The sequence below is a fragment of the Quercus lobata genome, chromosome 2 (assembly GCF_001633185.2).
Source record: "Quercus lobata isolate SW786 chromosome 2, ValleyOak3.0 Primary Assembly, whole genome shotgun sequence".
In the NCBI taxonomy this organism is placed as follows: Eukaryota; Viridiplantae; Streptophyta; class Magnoliopsida; order Fagales; family Fagaceae; genus Quercus; species Quercus lobata.
In genome coordinates, this window is record NC_044905.1 from 11,594,444 (window position 1) to 11,617,304 (window position 22,861).

Sequence of the window (22,861 nt, forward strand, 5' to 3'; positions counted from 1 at the left end):
GGCAATGAAAACGAGAAAGAATTAATAATATATAAAAAATGTGGGTGCATATGTATGGTAGCTAGGACAGGACATCCTTCATTATGACATGTAGTTTGTGCGTGGAATTTAAAAAGCATATTAGTGACTAAGCAGATAATATCTGGTAACGACAAGCAATTTGGAAAATTGGAATCATCTAGAGTAGGCACTTTTGTTTTGTATTACTATTTTTTTTTTTTTATGAACTGTTTTGTATTACTATTAGTTCTAGTGTGGTGGTGTACGTTTTCAATTCCAAGTGGTTCAAGGTAGCTTCACTAGCTCATAGTTTGAACGTAGCCCTTTTGAGATGGCACTTCTTCGATAAATTGTTTTACTTTACAACCATAAAATATCGAAATCTTGAACATAAAATGATGTTTGATTGAATTTGACTCTATCCCATTGGGAAAAGCTATACTATTGCGGAAAAAGTTTTTCTCTCTGGCCATTAAAAAAACATTTAAGTGTTGAACTGATCACGTTGAAACAATTTGAGAATGCAACTTAGGTACTGCTCAATTAACTAATAAAGTCAACAAATTCAGTACTTCTAAAAATATTAATAATAAACAAAATAGAATTATTTTGAAAACTCTAATGAATCTTAATTCTTAAATTCATATTACCATGGACACATTAGTAGTTAAATTCATATTACCGTGGACACATCAGTAGTTAAATACATATTACCATGGATACATTATCAGTCAGTGGGAGTGGAAGAAAAAAATTTCTAACTCTAATATTAACACGGATCAAAAAAAAAAAATTTAACGGTTTGATATTTACAACATTAGGAAAAAAGAGATTTAAACCATAGTTCTCCAAGTAAATGAGAACAAACCATGAAATTGAGCTATAAGATTATTGATTAACACCACTCATATTTAGAAAATTAAGGTAATTGATAGGCAAAAGTCTTATAACTTAACATGGAATTCTTAGTTTTTCTACTGAAAAATGTCCACAGTTCAAATGTTATCCCTCCTATATATTGTAACTACAAAATAAAAAATGAAAAAAAAAAAGTAAAGAAAAGAAAAAAGAAGAATGTTTTTGAAACAAACAAAAACCAAAAAAAAGTTTTAGGATGTGTTTGGATACCGCTTATTTTGTTGAAAACTGAAAACTTATTGCTGAAAACAATAAAAATAATAATTTTTGGGTTATTGTTTACTTCCCCAAACATTGTACGTTTGTCTTAACGCATTGTTCATAGCTCATGAACAATGTAAGAGGCGTTGGTCAAAAAAAGAAAAGAAAAAGGAAAAAACGTGAAATGCTGGACGCATCATCCGTATCCAAACATAGGCTTAGTCTCAAAACTTTAAGATCAATTATGAGTTTTAAATTTAATATTCAATTTTGAAGAATCACCACCTCAATGATTCATTGTGAAAGCCCTTTCTAATAATATTAAGTGTGACACATAATGAGGTTTGATTCTACAACTTTTGCTTATTTTATTTGGGATTGTGAAATAGCTAGGACTATTGTCCCATGCAATCTCACTCATAATATTTAAACTTCTTAAAAAAATTTAACCATCTTAATTTAATGATTGATATTAAAAGCTAACTTTTTAATTATTGTATGTCCTTAAGGTACACATTAATAAAATCCTTTATCTAAACCATTGAAAATGTATTCCATTGCGCAATAAAGCTCGCTATCGCATTTGGATCTCTCAATCCCTATATTTGGATATAGGCTGAGTGACCGTGCCAGAAGCCCACTAATAGGTTATACTTTGATAATCCTATAATGAACTCCCATATTTCTGAATGACAATTACCTAATCCATAATTAATGTCACATAATATGATAAGACCTGAGCTCCTGCCCTACTCTTTCGATTACGACACAGAGACCAATCAGTGAATAATGACTGAATGGTTTGGTTAGGACTGCATTATTGGTCATGTGATGTATTTTTTTTTTTTTTTTTGAGAAAATGTGATGTATTTGACATGGGACGAAAACCATGCTTATTTTCCAACTTATCAATTTAAATTACCTCAATCATCCGCCACCCCCACCCTACAGGTTTACCCACAGAAATCGCAATTCATTTTGCATTTATAAATTGAAAAATGTTATGCTCGCAAAAAAAAAAAAAAAAAAATGTTATTAGTATTAATAAAATTATAAAAGGAGTTTCTGTTGTAAAATATATTTGGGGCCCTACGAATACGATTATTTTATTTTATTTAATTTAATAATATTTGTATTTTTTTAAAAGGCTAAATGGGAAAAGTTATAACTTTCTATGAATTATTTATATTTGTCTTTTTACTAATAAACAATACTAAAATCATAATTATTTTCACAATTTTTACCATAACTTACTACATGATGAATGATAAAAATGTACATGGACCTATTTATAACTTGCTATGTGATAAGTTATGAAAATTGTGAACTCTATAGTGATCTTAGTATTTTCCTTTCCTAATTTTTCAACAAATTCAACGTCAGTCTATCGGTCTAATTCTTATCTTTGTTTTTTGGTTTATACCACTGAAAAAAAAAAATGATTCTTTCAAGTAACGAGGGAAGTAAGCTAGGTGACAGCCCCATTGTCCACACGTGCATAACAAAACATTGAAACAGTGTCGCTTTATGAGAATCAAAAACGTTTGTACAACAAGTGGAGGAGCCTATTCAGAGTCAGTGACTTGTGAGAGAGAGTACTACTTTCTTCGTAGAAAGCGATTGTGATGTGTTGGTGGAAAATTGGAAATAAAGCCTCACTCATATATAGCCACTCCACTTTTATCAAACAGCTGTACAAAGTTGCACCACAGCTGTATTCATTCATATTCAGCCTCTTTGTCATTCATGAAGCGGTGTGCCAAATTGTCATCATCATGCTCAAATTATATTTTAAAAAGGAAAAAAAAAAAAAAAAAAAAAAAGGACATCAATTATAGATGTTTGATAATGATGGGATGCATTACTATTAATCAAGAATGATCACTTTAATTAGTTCATGGTATTCATTCAAAAAATAAATAAAACTTTAGTTCATGGTTCTTTTTCTTTCCTAAGGTTATGACTTTAGAATATTAAACATTTTTGTTCTCTTTAATTGGAAAAGGGTGTTGTTTTAAACTTTTAAAAAACATATTCCGTCCTACCAAAAAAGAATTATATTCTGAAGTATGATAGATTCAATTTTCCTTTACCAATATCTATTGAATGATTTGTATAATAGTTAATATTTTTTTTTGAGAAGGATAGTTAATAACTTGAAAACATAACTGTAACTTCCACTTATCTCAATTGTGAATAATCGTTAAAAGTTAAGAGTTTTATAACATAATAAATTGTTATAAAATATATATATATATATGGCACAATAAATAACTTCGTTTAAAAAAATAAAAATAAATACATACTAAGCGTCTGTTTGGATATCGTTTATTTTGCTGAAAACTGAAAATAATAAAAAAGTTACTGTTCACGCATTTGGCACTGTTCATAAGCCTAAAATCACTGTTCATGGATAATAAACAATTCCAAACACGCATCCAGAAGAAGAAAAAAAAAAAAAAAAAATTAAAAACGCAATACCCAAACGCCACTTAAGTCATTTTTAAGTGTTTGTATACAATTGTAAAAAAGAGTTGGAATTTCCTCTAATTTCAAATAATTATATGAATAACTTTTTTTATTTTTTTGAGAAGGCTATATGAATAACTTAAAAGCAATAAGAAAACAAGACTTTATTATTATTTCTACTTATTATTATGAAATGTAATATTAATCGATTCCTCTGGCCTACCCTACTGAGTACTGACTACTAAACAATAAAGTTGTACAAAAATTTCTTTATATTAAAGGGCAATTAGATGGGCTCATAGGAATCAAGCTAATCAAGCAGTAGGGTGGATTTTATGATTCAATGGAGGACGTTCCACCAGCAAAATTAAAATATTTAATGAACTTTGGTCCCACATTTGTAGTGTAATGTATTGTATTTGTTCTAGGACACTAGGATATATGTCTCTTTTTCTTTTCCTTTTTTTTCCCTTACGTGAGAAACCAGATCATTATCCAAAACTAGGACACTAGGAAGACATGACTGATCATTATCCAAAACTAGTCAAACTTGGACTAACCAATTGTAAATAAGTGCATAATGAAATGAAATAATAAATGAGTCAACCTTGTTAACAGGGTAGGTAAGCCATGCTCAAGTAAGTAGTACTTAGTAAGTTACTAGATGACAATTATCAACCTCATCATACTCAATTATATGAGTGGAAGCATATTGAGTATGAAGACACTTGTAGATGAAGAGGAATCCTTTGCAATTCATTAAGAAAATGAAAAAGAAAGAAAGAAAAGAGGAATCTTTTGCCCTTATGTTCACCTTCTGCAAGATGCAAAACGGATGGCAGAAGCCTTAAAATAGGTTTAGATTTTCACATGTTAGGCGTCAAGGTAACAATGTACTTCATAACCATAAAACATGCTAAAAATGTCTCGAGTTTTAGTATAGGTGGAAGATGTCTCATCATAATTCATAAATGCAATTTAGATTGATTTAGCTTATTCATTTCAATGAAAATTTTCAATTTTCCTTCTCAAAAAAAATAAAATAATAAAAATAAAACGAATGGCAGGAGCCTTAAGGAGGTTTAGATTTTCACATGTTAGGCGCCAAGGCAACAATGTATTCCATAACCTTGCAAGACATGCTAAAAATCTCTCGAGTTTTAGTGTAGATGGAAGATGTCCCACCATAATTCATAGATGCAATTTAGATTGATTTAGCCTATTCATCTCAATGAAAATTTTCAATTTTCCTCCTCAAAAACAAAGAAGTGGAAGCAATATTTGCCCATATTCAATAACTATATATATATAATTCAATTGGCTTCAATAAATTAAAGATGATGATGAATATAAGATCAATCACAAAATTTGTGGATGATTCTACGTATGTATTTTATTCAGCTCAAGATTTATTATAATTATTGTTGTTATTATAAAAAATACAACATAACAAACAAAAATGAAAAAAAAATAAATAAACAAAAAATAAACGTACATACGTACGGGTATATCACGAATTTGAACAAAAATTTAAGGACTAAAAATAAAGGTTATATATGTTAAATTATGATATATCACGAATTTGAATAAAAATTTAAGGACCAAAAATAAAGGTTATATATGTTAAATTATTTCTTTATAGTAGCATACTTACATTATCTTAATTGTGTTATAAAAATTCAACTAATTAAGAATTTATTAAATTTAGTATACATTTTTCTAAAAATTTAATTGTGCTTTTACAGAAAATATATAACGAGTGAATGAATCAAATAATGTTTAATATATTCTTTGATGCATTTACTTAGCCACTTTTGAGAACGTGCATTGTGAGTCCCGTGCAAGAAGAGGAGAGCATTTTTTTTTTTTTTGCTTTTTTAGTGGGTCATATACACTGTTTACGGGACCCACAAGTACTTTATTCAAAAAAAGAAAAAAAACTAAGTCCCACAACACTATTCACACATTTAAAAATTATTTTGCTACATTGTTTTCCGTTTTCGGTTTTCAGCAAAATAAGTGGTATCCAAACAGACCCTTAATGTCTCATATTATTGTAATTTCAAATAATTTTATTTTTTTAATTTTAAATCTAGTATATAGGTTATATATGACAATAAGATATAATCATTAAAATTATAGAAAAATCTGAAGGGATGAAAAAAAATTCAAGATTATAATATAAACATGAAATTTTAATATTTAATATAAATAATAAAACACGATGCTAAAATAATAAATTTTAATAATTTAATATTTATATATAATAATATGTCTTAACAAAATAAACAATTATACTCTCGATAAAAGTATTGAAGTTCAATTAAATTGAAGTATTTTTGTGCAAGTATAATACGAAAAAATTTAATAGGTTTTGTGGGGCCCAAATAATTTATGGGCCGGGCCCATTTACCCGTGAGGAGGCCAGAGGTCCAAGCCGAGGAAGGCTATGGCCCAAGCTCGGCAGGATAGCCCTAGGATTCAGCCGAGGACAGTTCAATTCTCGGCAGACCCAAAGTCCCACCAGGAAGAGGGGTAAAAACGGTATAGGACTAAAACTAAGAAGAAAAATCTAAAATATCAAGGGAAAGCTGCCCTTACTGCCATTTAATACTCTGAACTTGATAGAGCCGTATTCTTTGGCTTTTACAACCATCCCCAACGACTTTGGGTATGGGCTGATGGGACAAGTATCAGTCTTGGAAAGGTTGACCATATACGTGGACGAAGGACAATGAACACAGGCAGATATAAAAGAAAAGATAAGTAACCTAGAGAAGGGGCTGGGAAAAATGGCCAAAAACCAGAGCCTCCCAGCTCACCTCCAGGAGAAAGATTCCAGGGGTGAAGAAAACTTAACCACGCATGAACACCACGAAAAACCCACCACCTGGTGACCAAGGCCTAGCCTTTCAAACCCACGCTCTACAAATGATATTGTTTGGGCCTTTTCACGTGCGAACCCAACACTGCTACGGTTCGTTACGAATCGTGTCCTTACAATTGGCGACATCTGTGGGAAAGGCTTGTGTGTTGGCATAGGCGGTGGGTCGAGAGAGTTCCCTTGTCATTTCTGACAACTGGTTATAGAGTTTTAGAGTAAAGTTCCGCTAGAGGCTATGCTTCTTGACTAGGGGCTACGCTTGGTAGCGTTAATCGCCCGGATAATTCTAGGGGCTTGGCCGAGGAGCTAACTCCCCTAAAGCCAAGGTCCAGCGCCAAAGGAAACTGAGTTTTAGACAGAACCAAGGCATTGCATAGTCCTCGGACTCAAGCCTATGGGGAAACCAACTACCTGGATGAGGAAAACTAGGTTTTGGACAGAACCAAGGCATTGCATAGTCCTCGGACTCAAGCCTATGGGGAAACCAACTACCTGGATGAGGAAAACTAGGTTTTTGACAGAACCAAGGCATTGCATGATCCTCAGACTCAAGCCTATAGGGAAACCAACTACTTGGATGAGGAAAAAGATTGAGTTTTTGTAAGGTTGGCTACTTAATAACAATTCTAAGTTGCTCAGTCCTCGGCTCAAAAACTGTAAAAGGTTAATGCCAATAGGAGTGTTAAGAAAATGTTGAAACGCGTCACTATTTAGTAGCCTAGGGGGGCTGTTCATTTTGCGGGTGATATGTCCTCGGATGGTTACTTCCTACACTGCCTCGTGCACTGAGCTATCATCTCGGCCAATTTTGGGGTAAGTATCGTTTTTTACAGGTCGGCATTGTTGTGTCAAACAACTCTATTAAGATTATAGTGATATCTTTTTCTTAGCAAGCATTTTGGCCCTAAGTGTCATTGATTCAAATGCTATATTACTATGCCGAACAGCACTTATCAATACATAATAGCGCATTTCTCTTGGATAAGGGATTATGGCCCCAAGTATTGTACTCTAAGGTCGGCGGTATGGTGCCAGACCGACTCAGTAGACCCATCATAATGTCCTTTCTTTTCCTGCCTAATGGGAGTTTCAGCCCTAAGTATCTTTTGTTTGATTCAATATTATTAAGCTGGATTATTTTTATAAGCGCAGAGCAAGATCTTTCTATTAACTAGGACTTTGTTCCTAGACATCGGCCACAGTTTAAAAAAAATCTTTTCATTCACAAGATTGTATGTCTATTCATTGCTTTATCATTCCGGAAATATAGAGATATAGTATGTGAAATAAAGTGATAACAATTTTCATTAATACAAAGATGTATTACAACGTACAAAGAGAGGTTTAAACAAGCCTATACAAAAGGTAGATTGCCAAAACAATAAAAAAAAATTAAAAAAAAAAAAAAACAATACATTAAGTAAACAATCAGGTCTCTTTTTAAACTTGTCTCCGAAGTCCTTCCAAACTCTGTCTCAGTAGCGCCCATATCGAGAGAAGGACCTTCTTCGGAAGAAGATGGAGGAGATGAATGAAAAGAAGGAGGAGAAGAAGAGAGAAGAGATGAAAAGAAAGAAAAAGGGGCAAAAGAGGGAGAAGGAAAAGCACCAGGATGGATTTGGTGGTGGAAAGAAGAAGAAAGAGAGGCAAAAGGAGACACCAGTGAACGAAGAGAGGAAGAAACAGGGGCACTTGGTCCCTGCCTCAGTCCTGACTCCTAGCACACTGGTGCCATATTAGGTATGCTCATGAGAGAGCGGTTGGTACTGATAATGGGTGTCCTCGACTCAGTTACGCCGGAAGTTTGACGTGACGAGTCCCTGCTTCGGATTTTGGCTGAATGAAAGGCGAGGTTGATTTTGAGTCTCCGCCATCCCTGCCCTGACCGAGCCATTACGAGTTTTATTGGTACGTGACGTTTACGGGAGGAGTATGGCTCCTTCATTACTCGTTGTTATGGTAAAGCGTATCATGATTTAGTGTATAAACTAGTGGGTAAAATAAACTCTAGGGGAGGCCAAGTATTTCAAATCTCAGAAGGATGAGAAGGGACTCTTTACAAAAAACAATAACCTCCTACCTTCCCTTTTATACGGAGGGTGGAGCGGGAGGCATTTAATAGGTTCAGATCTCCAAAAGAATCTGCAAACACAAATATGCCGGTTCCACTTCTCTACCTCATCAAAACAAACCGTCGAATTAAAGTAGTATCGTAAATAGAGGTCATTAAAAGCGCGTTTTGGATAACCAAACGGCAAGAACGCATCAGGAGTAAAATTAAAAAACTGTCTCGTAGACCGGTGCGTTTCCTGGGCAAATGGAGAACCGCCAGCATTAGTGAAAGGCTGAATTGAATGAGCCATAATAAAAGCTCGGTATTACCAAAACCCCCCTTTCCAACTAAGAAGTTGGATAGCAGGATTTTGAGAGGCTATTGTGGGGCCCAAATAATTTATGAGCCGGGCTCATTTACCTGTGAGGAGGCCAGAGGCCCAAGCCGAAGAAGGCTATGGCCCAAACTCGGCAGGATAGCCCTGGGATTTAGCCGAGGACAGTTCAGTCCTCGACAGACCCAAAGTCTCACCAGGAAGATGGGTAAAAACGATATAGGACTAAAACTAGGAAGAAAAATCTAAAATATCAAGGGAAAGCTGCCCTTACTGCCATTTAATATTCTGAACCTGACAGAGCCGTATTCTTTGACTTTTACAACCACCCCCAACGACTTTGGGTATGGGCTGATGGGACAAGTATCAGTCTTGGAAAGGTTGACCATATACGTGGACGAAGGACAATGAACACAGGCAGATATAAAAGGAAAGATAAGTAACCTAGAGAAGGGGCTGGGAAAAATGGCCAAAAACCAGAGCCTCCCAACCCACCTCCAGGAGAAAGATTCCAGGGGTGAAGAAAACTTAACTACGTATGAACACCACGAAAAACCCACCACCTGGTGACCAAGGCCTAACCTTTCAAACCCACGCTCTACAAATGATATTATTTGGGCATTTTCACGTGCGAACCCAACACTGCTACGGTTCGTTACAAATCGTGTCCTTACAGGTTTCATTATATATAATAAAAGAGTGTATTTTTAGAATTTATTACACGTAATATACATTATAGTATGCATACTTTATTAAAAGATACATACGCGTATGTAATATATAGTATCGTACACGTACTTTACTAACCATGGTTTGCATTTAGATTTGAAGCTAGCAAGTGAGAGATTAAAAAAAAGGGGATGCAAAAAGATCTCTGAGGTTTGGGTCAGTTGCAAACTAATCCCCCATGCTATCGGTTTTATATTATCGGCCACTGAAGTTTAAAAATTGTCCAAATTACTACCACCATCTCAGTTAACTATAATTGACAGAATTAGTCATATGGTCATATAATCATAGAGAATTGACATTTTTATGTGAAGTTCATAATCAGAACAAATAACTGAACCAAAAAAAAAAGTGAGGATAGCTCACGAAACTTACATCATGTCAAGAAGAAACTATCTAAACCTCCTAACTGCTAAATACTATCAATGACATTACATGGTCAACTTGCCAAGGTTGAATGATTCAACTGAACTACATATTTATATAAAAAAGATTGCAGCATTTCAAGCTTACACCACTCCGGAGGGGAGGCGCAGAACAAGTTGTCCACCAACAAGGCTGCATCCAGAGGAAACCTTTACAGTGTGCTCATTATATAAGTATAATGCAGGAATTTTGCAAAATAAAGGCATGTTACTTACCTTTTGACGTAGTAGTAACAAAAATCTGCAAGAATGAAAGTCTGGACAATTTCAGAGAGGAGAACCATAGAAGGCCACAAACCATAACCCAAAGTAGTCAGCAAGCGGCCATGAGTATCCAATACCTGCGCAGAAGAAGATGATCATTCCTTCGAAATTTAAAAATGTATTCATAATAATTACCAATCAGTGAAGCAAATATCATACGAGAACTTTTATACAAAAACTCCCCAACAGACAAAAACTATGAGGGAAATTTGCATGAAGAACCATGGAGGACTTCTTTTCAAAAGTAGCCATTATAACAAGGATAAAACTTAGATACAGTTTCTTAGATGCAGTACATTAGGTTCCCTAATTAAATTCAAGGATCTGGTTGCATTGACCAATAAAATACAAGCAGCGTTATCTTTTCAAGGATAATTAAAATCAATCCGCCTAAGTTGAATTTAGTTGGGGAACCTAATGTACCTAACCTAAGTCTTAATCTTAGGATGGTTAACACATTTTGAAAAATAAAACAAAAAAACAAAAACAAAATAAAACAAAAACCTTCAGTCATTCAGCCAATTAATTATACATGGTGGTTAACACAATTTGAAATAGACAGGTAAATTGTAGGCTAGCCTCTCCAGTTCTTTACTATTTGAGCAGGCAAGTGTCAGACATAGTAACTCCCACAATGTGTAATATCAATAGCTTTCAGAAAAATTGAGCTACTACTTAATTACCAGAACATAAAGAATCAAATAATATCTTATATATGGAATCTATAGCAGTTTTTTCTTTACTATTTGAGCAGGCAAGTGTCAGACATAGTAACTCCCACAATGTGTAATATCAATAGCTTTCAGTTAAATTGAGCTACTACTTAATTACCAGAACACAAAGAATCAAATAATATCTTATATATGGAATCTATAGCAGTTTTAAGCTCCATTATCGAACCTGGAGAATCCAATGCGCACAACTCAAGAACCTTGCAACTCCCAGTGCAAATACATAATGTGCTGTGAATGGTTCAACAATCTGAGAATTCGAAAAAAATGAAGATGAGAAGCAAAGTTATATAAAGATTATTACTTATCAAAAAAACAAAGTTACTTCCTGTGTACTTGTTGATCCTTTTTTACTAAATATTATTACTTATCAAAAAACAAAGTTATAAAAAGGTTTTTACGAAATTTATTGTTATTGACATTATTTTTTTCCAAAAAAACAAGCTTAAATTGCCATGGATGACGCACCATCAGAATGGAAAAACTAACAGTCTTGAATCTATCTAGTTACTTAAAAATAAATAAACACTAATAGGGCATGCCTATGTTACTTTAAAACATACCTTTGTATTCTGCATTACCCTCAGTTGGGGTAGCACTGAAACAGCTTCAAGATAAACACAGAATGCCCATAAAATCCTATTGACGATATGATGCTGCGTTGTGGGATGAATTAATAATGATAGCACAGCACAAGGTAGCAACTGCAACAAGGAAAAACACAACATAGATCAATTAAGAAAATACCAGAAGGGAAATATCAAATATAAGTTGAATAATCATAATAAATTAGGGCAGTGACCGTTACTATTTGGTAAAAAAATCATTAAGTCATACAAGATATTCAACTTTAATGACCTCATCAATCAGCAAAATTTATTTATTTTTTGATAAGTTACCAATCCATAAAATTTATGGAGGAAACAATACTAAAGAAACATCAATAAAAAAACATATAAAACAATTGATCAGATTTTGAAGCTTTGAACTGTTTTCTCAATTTCTCACCCTAAACACTATACAATGAAAAATCTAACCATTTTGAATTATCAAGATAGAATAAAACAACATCTACACATAAAGGTCATACATATGGCACAAGACTCTCTGCTTACATGAGATCTGGAAGAGGTGATTAGTAGACTTACCCCCAAGTTTTGGAGAGGTTGAAAAAGAAAGCCAGACTTCTACATAGACTTGGTAATGGGTCAAGTAAGGTCAAGTAAGGTCGGGTTTGACCCGCTTGTATTTGGGTTTAAATTACCTGGATTTAAATGGATCACTATTTTTTTAGACCAGTGACAAGCCTACACAGGTTTGAGTTGATCTACGGGTACTCTCTTTCTTTCTTTTTTCCCTAAATATTAAAAATCAATTATAATCAATTCGTGATTAATAACATGTAAATGACTAAACATCAAATATCCCAATTAGTAGGTTGTCTTTTACAGAATTAGTACAACTTAGGACAACTCAAATCAAATAATTTAAACAAAATACAACCAAAATGAGAAGAAGGTCTTGAATATTTACAAAAAATAGTTGTGAAATGTGAATAATATTGTAAATCGATTTGTACCATATATTATATCGTACCGTGTATCATAAAATACATGAACACTATAAAATTTACAAATAAAAAATTATAAAATATATTAAGTATATTTGTTGCAAAATTAGGACATATTCAATTAATAATTTATGTTATCATCACTTATGTAATAATTTTTTTAACAAATTTAATAAAAATAAAATGTCAATTAGAAATGTACTTATAATATCTACAATCAAATTGTCACACTAAACAATTATCTTTGGGTCATATGATAAAAAACCCTGAAAATAAAAAGAAAAGGAGAGGGGATAATCAAATAAAAGGGATGAAAAGAAAAACAAAAACAAAAGGATCATTTATGATTCTTTTAAAAATAACAATTAAAAAGTAATATTTTCAGTTGTTGGGCTCAACAAGATCTAGCCCAATCTCATAAATTTTACATTGGCCCAAAATGAATTCACACGTCTATGAATTGAATGATACCCAAAGATTGATTCAATACAATCCATATTACACATGTATCATACAATATATGAGCACCCCCAATACAATACACATCTTTTGAACCCAATTCAATAGGTATTGTATGATACTAACAACCATGCACAAACTAAAATTTTATTTATCGTCTATCACAAGATTGATACAATTTACAACCATTTAATTCAAATAGATTCAACGAATTACAACCAAAAATGTGAAAAAGATCTAAAATATTCATACAGACACACAAAGAAGCTTTTGCCAAACGTTTTCCGATAAGTTTAGGACAAATTTGTGTTTTAACAAGTCAGGTCATTGGGTTAAACCCATACCCACCCCACTTCTTCAGGGGTAAAATAAAATAATTGTACCAATACCCTTTTTTTTTTCTCTTCAGGTTTGGGAGGGTTGACAGATTTGGGTCCAATTTTGGCAAGTCTACGTATCCTCAATTCCTCATAGGCCTCAACCTCTAATTTATTAAAGGTTTGAGGTGATTCTTAAAGAGCCAGTTAGGTTATAGAACTTAAAAAAGAAGTAAATTATTTAAAAAGCTAAAAAGAAATTTTCTTGACAGCTCAACATGTCATAAATGAATAAGCAAGAGCATAATGAAATGGCAATGGAAGATGGCACTTCACAAACTAGAAAAATCAAGTTAAATTTGTTCATAAATTAAATAATTTACACCAGTTCTGGCAAAATTGTGTGTGTGTGTTTTTTTTTTAACAAACAAATGGACAATTGAAATGTGAGCATACAAAAAGACAGGCTATCTATGTGCTGTGAAATAATTGAGGACTCACCACGTAGTAAGATTTGAAGTTGTCTTTATCATCCATGTAACTAGACTTCAATGTAAAACGAATCATATAGATAACCCAGAGGGTTGTCACCAATGTTGCAGAATCAAGTAGTGTGTGTATATCAAATTCCATAACAAAACTGCAATAGAGTCTAACAGCCAGAAATATAGCTGTTAGTTCCTGTGATTTGAGTGAAAGCCCTGCAGAAAATTAACAATAATGAAGTCAAAAAGGCATTAAAACAATAGAAGGCATAATCTTAACAAGATATATCACAATTTCCAAGCTAGAAATTGATGTCAAAGCAAAGTAGCAAAACAGCAAAATAAAGAAGAAAAACTTTAAAAATATTTGTCCTTAAAAAACCAAATTGTTACTTTTCACTTGAAATTGATCTTTCTCAAAATAAAGGCCCACAAAGGACATGAAATTAGTACTAGTGATTACTATGCTCTGACTCACAAACAATTTCATTACCAATACCAAAAGAATTTCTATGTTAAAAGATAGAGAACTAAAAGCAGAAATCAATAGCGGCCATATAATTTTAGAATCTAGCTAAACCAATTGACATTACCAGTGACCAGGAACAAGTGGCTCGGTCGTGCAAGGAAGCACAAACACTTAAGATGGTAATATTAATCGTGTTACATTAATCCAGAGAGTGGCATCTTGAGCTTCTCCCAATCTCCCTAGTAATTGAACCAACCAGGTGTGCATATTTCAAGGCCTCTTTCTTTTTTTAATAAATTTTACAATTCAATAGTTACAACAATGGAGGAGGTGCATTTTATTATTTTAACATTTTGAACATGGACGTCTTTGTTGGAAATACCAGGAGTTACGAATTGAGCTACAAGGATATTAACCAAATTCACCTTTCTAAGCGTTTTATCAGATTCAAATATTTTCAATAAGTCTCCAATCAAAGTTAGACTTCCTTCTAGTTAATGTATGATGGTTCTGAAATCCATAATTAAACCAAATTATAAACCATATTGTAATTTAGAGTATAATATTATATTCCCCTTTTGTTAGTGCCAAAGATATAATAGTACTAACTTTCAAAACCACATTTCATTAACTTGGCAATCACGAAAATTTAAACCAAACCATGAAATTCCGACAGAAAACTCAAGCGAATAAATCGATAAATTGCAAAAATTTAAAATAAAATAAAAAAGTCTAAAAAGAGATTTGAGGTTTTAGTTTTTGTTGTTGTTGTTGTTGGTTACCAGCACATGTCTTCTCCTTGGTAAGCTTGAAAATGAGGACGGCGATTCCAAGAGCGTGAACAGCCTCGGCGGCAACAAAAAGGTTGTCGTGATCGTGAACGACCAGTCGCAGGAACACAAGCGCCGCAATGCCCGAAACCACCGCCAGAAACGCCTTCACCTTCGGCGGTTGCCTTCGTACCCAAATCGCCACCGAGTGGATCGGCGTCTTCGCTCCCTTCATTGCCTCTCTCTCTCTCTCTCGCTCGCTCTGATGCGGTAGTTTGGTATTTGTTCTATTTTAGGAAACTCTGATTTCTCTCTCGCTCTCTCTCTCTCTCTCTCTCTGACTCCCGTCGTGTACACGTTGGTTTATTAGTTATTGTTTGATGCGTGTAGGAACCGTGAACGAGTAGTGCGTTTGTTTTTTTTGTTTTTAGTTTTTTGTTTTGGGTTCAAATCTGGGAGGATTTGTTGAGTTTGGGACACGTGTGGAGGAGCGGGATTTAGTTTTAGTTTTAGTTAGGGGTTGGGTATTGGGTGTTCAACTACTTCTAAGTTGTAGTGCCCAGCCCACTGAACGCATGTAGTCTGTTTTTTTAATGTATGAAAGCAGTTCATGGACACGCATCTAAGAGGGCGTTTGGATCCGAAGTTTTCCTGCGTCCACGTTTTGATCACTGCGTTTTCTTTGTTTTTTTTTTTTTTTTTTTTTTTTTTTTTTTTTTTTTTTTTTTTTTTTTTTTTTTCGACTTTGGGGGACAAAATATACTGTTATGAACAGTGTATATACTGTACATACGATGTAGCATCGGTGAGATTTTTGGGATCAATATCGGAATGGAATATCCAATGTTTTTTTTTTTTAGAGAGAATTTTAACCTATGGCGTCCGCTTCTGATGATAGCTCTTTATCATCAAACTAAGACACCAATCAGTTTTTGGTGTAGGCGGGGATTGAACCCCAGATCTCTTATTCAACCATCAGAGACTTTATCAGTTGAGCTAGCTGGAACCAGATCTCTTATTCAACCATCCAATGTTCATTTTTAATGATTTTGAATTTTAAGGGTACAAACAATGTCCTATCCAAAAAAAAAAAACATTGTCCCATCATTAAGCCCCGGTTATTTGGTCCAAGTGGGAGGAGAGGTTCGAGAAAAAAAAAAAAAAAATATATATATATATATAGAGGTAGTCTCGAACCATAATGCTCCGGATTTCTCACAAAGGAATGAGGATATGGGCCTTCTAGTGGGATTCACGTATGGGTCTCACCTCTTTTGTAAGAGTCAACAGCATTACTTTAAGACTATCTAAAAATTACCTAGATTTAGAGAGCAATAGAATCATTTATAGTCAATATAAATAAAAAGTCACGTTCCATTCATAAATTGCAATATTGTATGGTGTCATTGAGGTTGTTAAGGTACATTTGTAAATTGACGGGTGAGTTAGATGAGATAGGAAACTCTCAAGTACGGTTCTAAGGCATTATTGTTGGTATTACAAGTCTTCAAAAAATGAACCCCTTAAAACGGCTCAACTTAAAATTAAAAAAAAAAAAAAAATTGAAGTTCAAAAAAGCTAAACATTTAAAATAAAAATTAAATGCGGCTTCTAAATGAGATTCTAAATTGCCATTTAATAACCTATTATTAAAGGTGGAACCACTAAATATGTTTGGTAACTGTTTTTTCGATTTTCGTTTCTAAATTGAAGCCAGTAGTTTGTTCCATGTATCACAATCCGTGCACCATTATCATTAATTTCAAGGTAAAGAACCTATACCAATAGTGGTGCCATTAAAAAAAAGATTACGAGTAATCCATAACAAAGTCAATAAATCCTTCTTCTCAAAAAAAAAAAAAAAGTCAATAAATCCTGAATAAGAATATCATTAGGCAGATGACAAACATGTAAAACAAAAATAAAATGATTTTTTTTTATTAAGTACAAGATAATTTATTGAACAGAGAAAATGAGTGGACTAGGAAAAACTGCCCGTCATCATCTATAAAGGCCCAAAATGGGATAAAACTGATGGGTTGAAGTCTCCAAATTATAAAAAAAGAGGCCCAACGAGCAATTTTATGGACGAGGCCCGAGACCACTAAGAGACCCTGGGCGAAAAAAAAAGAAGCTCCAGGAGCATAAACTAGACGCTGCATTAAGAGTTAAGACCCCAATGCAATCTGGTTTTATTGAGTTACACATCTTCATATTTGTCCAGGTCAAGAATAAAGGAAAGCAGATGCAAAACAACACATCAACTTTCCTCTCGAACAGCAATATGGAAAACAGCATAACATTCTACTGAGAGAACAAATATAACAATTTATCAACCTTCAAAGGTTATGAATTCAATTGCCCCATTTGACATATCTGAGGCATTGCTCAAACGTAGACAAGGAAGAATCAAGCGGTCCACGAGGCAGATCTTTTTATAACTTGGTTATTCTGCTTGTCTTCCTCAAGTGATATCATTCCCAAATGAGAAGGATCTTCAAGCATCATCTTAGCCACCAAGTACCCTGCAATAGACCAAGTTTGGAACTTTCGAGACTGCTTTCCGACGTATCTCCCAAGCTTTCCATCATAATATTCCGGCCAGTGGTCTTTGGACAATCGGCTTTCAGCTAGTTCAATGGCACGTCTTGCAATTTGCGGACGTCCAGTCTTGATACAAGCAGCCGTGAGTAGCCATAAAAGTACTGTACCAAAAACGTTTACATAAATTATATCTCTTGGTAGATTCTACATGAAAACAAAATTGCTCATGTATTGAAGACTATATGTAGAACACTAGTTGTTGGAATTCACATTAGCTTAAGCTGTATTTCAAAACATGTAAGAAGTCCAATAGCTATTTGGAAACTTTCTCAAGCACACATGAATGTGCAACGTTCTGTCTAGATGTTAAGAAAGTTCACCTGGCCAAGAGCCCCCATTGTGGTAACTCCACCTAGTGTTTTTTGGATCACAGCCAGTTACAATTCGCCACTGATGGCTTTCCATGGCAGGATAACAAATTTTCAGTGGCATTTGTCCCACCAACTCATCCCAACGTGCTTCGATGAGATCCATTATAGCTGCAGATTGCTCAGGTGTCGCCAAAGATGATAAAATTGCCACACAATTACCCAAACAAAACCAACGGAAATCCATTCTTGCAGGACTCACATTACCAATAAAGTAACCCCCACGAGTTGGCATGAAATCGAACACCCAATCTGGAAGAGAATCAGGCATGACATTGAACTTGTTAACTGCAGTGTGAGAGTACTCCTCAGTTTTATAACGATATATGTCATTGAGCTGCTTTGAGTCCAGCCAAAAGTAACTCCGCATGTGAAAGCTTAGAGCATGGAGGCGGTTAACTATTTGGTCCACAAGTTCCTTTCCATCATCATCTTGCTTAAGTAGAAGCAAAGCACACCTTAAAGCCATGAAGAACAGTGCTTGAATTTCAATAGGATACCCGTATACTCCCTGAATGATTAAAAAAAAAATTAACAATCAAACTATAACAAAGAATACAATCTTAGGAAAAGACAAATGTCGAAACACATACAACCCCATGGGAATCCTCCCTGTAATAACCTGGTACATGTGGGATGGGGAGCTGCATACATCTGAGAAAACAATCAGATGCTTGAAGAGGTCTAAACACAAATGTTTGTCAAAAAAAAAAAAAGAAGTTGTCCTGCTGCAGTATTAGGCTATGCCTAGTGCAGATATTTTTGTCAAAGAGCCATAACGTAAAGTAGTCTTACAGACTTACAGTCAGTCCATGAGCACAGGTAGGTAGGTGCAGGGGCAGCGCTACCCTTTGTTCAGGGGTTCAAATGAACCCGACTTCAAAAAAAAAAAAAAAAAAAAAAAAAAAAAAGAATTATATATATTTAAAAAAAAAAAAATTTGTTAGTTTAAAACATTAATTTTTTCTTAAAAATATTTTTGCACACCCTAACTTAAATCTTATACACTCTTATTATAAGTAATTCTAACTCTAAAGTAAGAGTAAGTGTTTGTGAATTGTAAGTGTTACTCTTTATTATAAATTTTTATTATATGTGTATAAGTGTGTCTAATATTGATTGTGTGCATTACTTTTTTTTTATAATGTCATTTGTGTGAATAATAATGTGTACGTGGATGTTTGTGTGTACAATATAAATATAATATAACTTTGTATAATTTAATAATTAAGAAATATAGAGGATTTGTTACATGAGTATGTATAGTTATCATGTTATAATAACTTTTTGTCATAAAGTTAGAAAAATTCAAGAAAAAAATTGCAAAGTAGTGATTATTCAAGCATTTGATTGGTTAAGTAAACACGTAATGAATTATTTTATATATGAATGAGTGTGGTTGTGTACATCAATAATTAACATAGAGCCAATGAGTTGAGTTTAGTCATTTAGTTTAAAATATTTTTATAAAAACAATGACAAATATATAATATTAACTGCATAAAAATAAAAATTTAGACAAACTTAACAAAATAAAATAGTCATAGCTACCCATATTGGCAATAAATACGCATAATGAACTATCGTATAACAATTCAAAATTTGAAAACTTGTAAAAAGAAATTGTAAAAATTCATGTTTTTTTTTTTTGGTCTATAACTCGATATATTCAAGTTCTATTTTTATCAATTTTTTTTTTAATTTAAATTTCTTAATGACTCCCTAAACAAAATTCCTAGAGCCGCCACTGGATAGGTGTGACAACACATGGTTTAACAAGAGAGTTGGCCACAACATGAGTTGCTGACCTTTGAAAGTTGCTCAATCATGTGATTAATACCAAATGCAAGAAATAACAAAGTCAAGTTCAGAATATTAAGCACTGATCGAAGGCAGGAAAATTTCTGTAATACAATGCATACAAAACCTTGAGTAGATTTTTTTTCTTCATTTTATGAATGAGAAAAAGTTATTCAAAGGAAACCTGTAGAGTTCAATACAAACAAACCAAGCAACTATGCTACATACACCAAACGTATTAGAGTAATTGCTAAATAATTAAATAAACTTTTTCTTAACAGTTTAAACTTTTGAGAGAATTGGTAATTTAGATTAAAGAGGTTGAAGCAGTTCATGTTAACTATATTCATTTGATAACCTGATAAAGGCTATTTTAAAGGTCAATTGTTGGCCATATCACAAATCAAGAGAAGACAACTAACCATTCGGCGGTCAATCATACTGCATCCATCAGCACACAGCAGGGTTGGGAATGTGTCAAAGCCTTCTGAGATACACAAACTCAAAATAAGTCTCATACCCTTTTGGCATTCAGGCAATTCTGCCAGGGAAGAGTCCCCTGTATGTTTTGTATATGCACGGAGTAGTATAATCCACCAAAATCCAGAATCTACGGGAGCTACTCTTCCTATTGCACTCTCACCAAAGTCTGCAACCAAAGTCTCATTGTTTCTTACAGGGTCATGGAGCACTTTAAAACTTGCAGGCATAACTCCTTCTCCCAATTTGAACTTGTCTATCCTCTTCTCCCCTGATTGAAGGCGAAGAGTTTTCAAAAGAAAATTTTTGACAATTTCATGTTCCCCATTCATCAAAAAAGCCAGGGCACTTGGGACAAAATCTCTAACAAAGACCTGCCAAGTAGAGGAAGTCATGGGCGGCTCTAGGAACAGTTCAGGGGTTCAAATGAACCCCCTCAGCTGGCCCCAAAAAAAAAAAAAAAATTATATATAATTTTTTAGTTTATTTTTTGACACTCTTAAAATAAAATTTTGAACCTCTTAGATCTAAATTTTTTTAAAGCCTAGTTGAAATGAACTTGATTATAATTATCTTGACAATATTATGGTCTTTAAAATTAAAAAAAAAAAAAAACTCAATTTCAAACCAATTTTACCTAAAATATGGGGGAACATTAAGCCTAACAACAAAAGTATAAATTTATTATTCTTAATTTTTTTTAAAAAAAAATCAATTAGATCTTAAGAAATTTGAAATAAACTAATACATAAAAGTTTATAGTATTTAGATCTCGCTTGGAGTTTACTTAACAACAATAATTCATATGTTTATTGTATTTAAAAACAATAGATGATTTCCAAGATTTAATCTTAGCAATTAGTATCCTCATCATGTTAATAAATTATTATAAAAAAATCGTATTAATAAACAATATGCATTAAACTTATAGTTTATCTTATATGAGAAACGCTATGTTCATAATACTTTCACAACAAATATTAAGTAATAGATTATTACTGGTTGTTACTGATGAAAAAAAAAAAAAAAAAGTAATTTCAGTAGTGAGTTTAAATTAGAACTAATAACAACTTATCAACTAAAATTGTTAAAAAAGTGTTATGAAATTTTTGTAAATATAGCACTTTGTAATAAAGAAATCACGTAGATTGCAAGATTCATTTTTTACGCAAAATGCATCTTCTTATTAACCCCTCTAAAAATATATCCTGGAGCCGCCGCGGGAGGAAGTTAAACTATTTTCAGTTCTTAAAATGAAGGTAGTGCAAAGTACTTTTGCAAGGGAATTGTACAGTGTTAAAAAAAGAAATGGAAAATGAGCTAGAATTGGTAACTAGAACTGGTTTTTAATGGATCAAACAACTTCGCTTTCTAACAAATACCATAAGAAAGCTGGTGATGCATAAAGAAACCACTTTCTGCCTAATTGGTCATGTGATACTTCATAACTCGTTATATACACCAGCTGAACCAAATCATTACCCTATCTAATGATTACGACCTCTCAAGTTTCAACACAATTTATTACATACTAAAATTGATAACACAGTAAAAACTTTTTCCTGTCACTTATGCTTATAAAAGTGTACAAGTGTGTGGATCAATAGAATTATTTATGTTTATATGAAGATTGATAATTGTTCAGGTAACTGGAATCACCAACTTATGACTAGGATGACACAAAAAGACTCGCACAAATAATGAAGAGTTGTTCACCTGATCATAATTAACTTTTTCGACAGAATGGTCAACAGCAGCAATGGTCCCAACAGGCTGCCCACGGAAATGAACCATAGAACGCCTCAAAGCTTCCCATGCATCAGCTACCATGGCATGTGACTCAAAGTATCCATTTGCTCTCGGGGAGTTGAAAACAGACCTTCTAGACGGAGAATATATAGACTCAAGATGTTCCACATGAACTGAATACTCAGGATCTTTGAAAAATTGACGAGGCGATTGACAATTTGATAGTTCACTCATTGACCTTTCATCAAATGATCTATTCCTTTCTATATTAATCGTTCTTGGTCTGTCCAATGTCTTCAAAATATCTTCAATTTCAAATATAGAGCCTGAATTCTCAACACTTTTCTTACTTCCATTTTGGTACATATTTTCCGTGAAATTCATAGCCATTCTTGAAATCTCGACAACAACAATATGAGGGTCAGAAAGTCTGCTTTACAAGAAGTAAAACAGTCACACTTTGAAGTAAACCTACAAGCAGTGAAAGATTGTTATATTATATGCAAGAACCAGCATATTGTAATTCACCAATAACTAATAAGCAACGAGATTAACATTGCCAAAGAAGGAAATTGTTAAGCTAGTTCATGCAATCAAATTCCTTAGACACACAACATTAATGATTAACAGGATAGAAGATATACAGTATAAGCTTATATGTAATTCTTACTAGAACCAGACCAATATGAGGCTAAAATGTCAATGAAGAAAAACCCAAAACACGAAGAACAGAGACCTTGGAAGAGCCGACCATGAGCGGAAAGAATCACGTCTCTTGCAAG

The 22,861-nt window shown here is 33.4% G+C and overlaps 2 protein-coding genes across 5 annotated transcripts; both read right to left on the bottom strand.

The window, feature by feature from the left end:
• Positions 1 to 9,844: 9,844 nt before the first annotated feature.
• On the bottom strand, positions 9,845 to 15,582 carry LOC115974494 (ER lumen protein-retaining receptor erd-2.2). 2 transcript variants are annotated; one of them, XM_031094884.1, is made up of 7 exons: positions 15,091 to 15,582; positions 13,856 to 14,055; positions 11,572 to 11,712; positions 11,178 to 11,258; positions 10,230 to 10,354; positions 10,050 to 10,146; positions 9,845 to 10,017 (listed from the first exon to the last, which is right to left on the bottom strand). In XM_031094884.1, the coding sequence occupies exons 1-6, from the start codon at positions 15,311 to 15,313 to the stop codon at positions 10,098 to 10,100; spliced, it is 819 nt and encodes a 272-aa protein (XP_030950744.1). In that variant the 5' UTR covers positions 15,314 to 15,582; the 3' UTR covers positions 9,845 to 10,017; positions 10,050 to 10,097. The 2 variants fall into 2 exon arrangements, with proteins under 2 accessions (XP_030950744.1, XP_030950743.1); XM_031094883.1 differs by having other exon boundaries at positions 9,845 to 10,146.
• A 1,486-nt stretch (positions 15,583 to 17,068) lies between these two features.
• LOC115974495 (probable alkaline/neutral invertase D) lies at positions 17,069 to 22,861 on the bottom strand. 3 transcript variants are annotated; one of them, XM_031094887.1, is made up of 5 exons: positions 22,816 to 22,861; positions 22,047 to 22,550; positions 20,273 to 20,704; positions 18,003 to 18,561; positions 17,069 to 17,783 (listed from the first exon to the last, which is right to left on the bottom strand). In XM_031094887.1, the coding sequence occupies exons 2-5, from the start codon at positions 22,467 to 22,469 to the stop codon at positions 17,488 to 17,490; spliced, it is 1,710 nt and encodes a 569-aa protein (XP_030950747.1). In that variant the 5' UTR covers positions 22,470 to 22,550; positions 22,816 to 22,861; the 3' UTR covers positions 17,069 to 17,487. The 3 variants fall into 3 exon arrangements, with proteins under 3 accessions (XP_030950747.1, XP_030950748.1, XP_030950746.1); XM_031094888.1 differs by having other exon boundaries at positions 22,761 to 22,855; XM_031094886.1 differs by having other exon boundaries at positions 22,750 to 22,855.

Coding starts and splice junctions, on each gene's coding strand:
- LOC115974494 (XM_031094884.1), bottom strand. CDS start 15,313: ATGAAGGGAGCGAAGACGCCGATCCACTCGGTGGCGATTTGGGTACGA. Junction 11,259..11,571: donor GGGTAATGCAGAATACAAAG/GTATGTTTTAAA, acceptor TCGAATTCTCAG/ATTGTTGAACCATTCACAGC. Junction 10,355..11,177: donor GTGCGCATTGGATTCTCCAG/GTTCGATAATGG, acceptor TCTTCTGCGCAG/GTATTGGATACTCATGGCCG.
- LOC115974495 (XM_031094887.1), bottom strand. CDS start 22,469: ATGGCTATGAATTTCACGGAAAATATGTACCAAAATGGAAGTAAGAAA. Junction 20,705..22,046: donor AAAAAGTTAATTATGATCAG/GTGAACAACTCT, acceptor TCTACTTGGCAG/GTCTTTGTTAGAGATTTTGT. Junction 18,562..20,272: donor GTATGATTGACCGCCGAATG/GTTAGTTGTCTT, acceptor TTAATCATTCAG/GGAGTATACGGGTATCCTAT.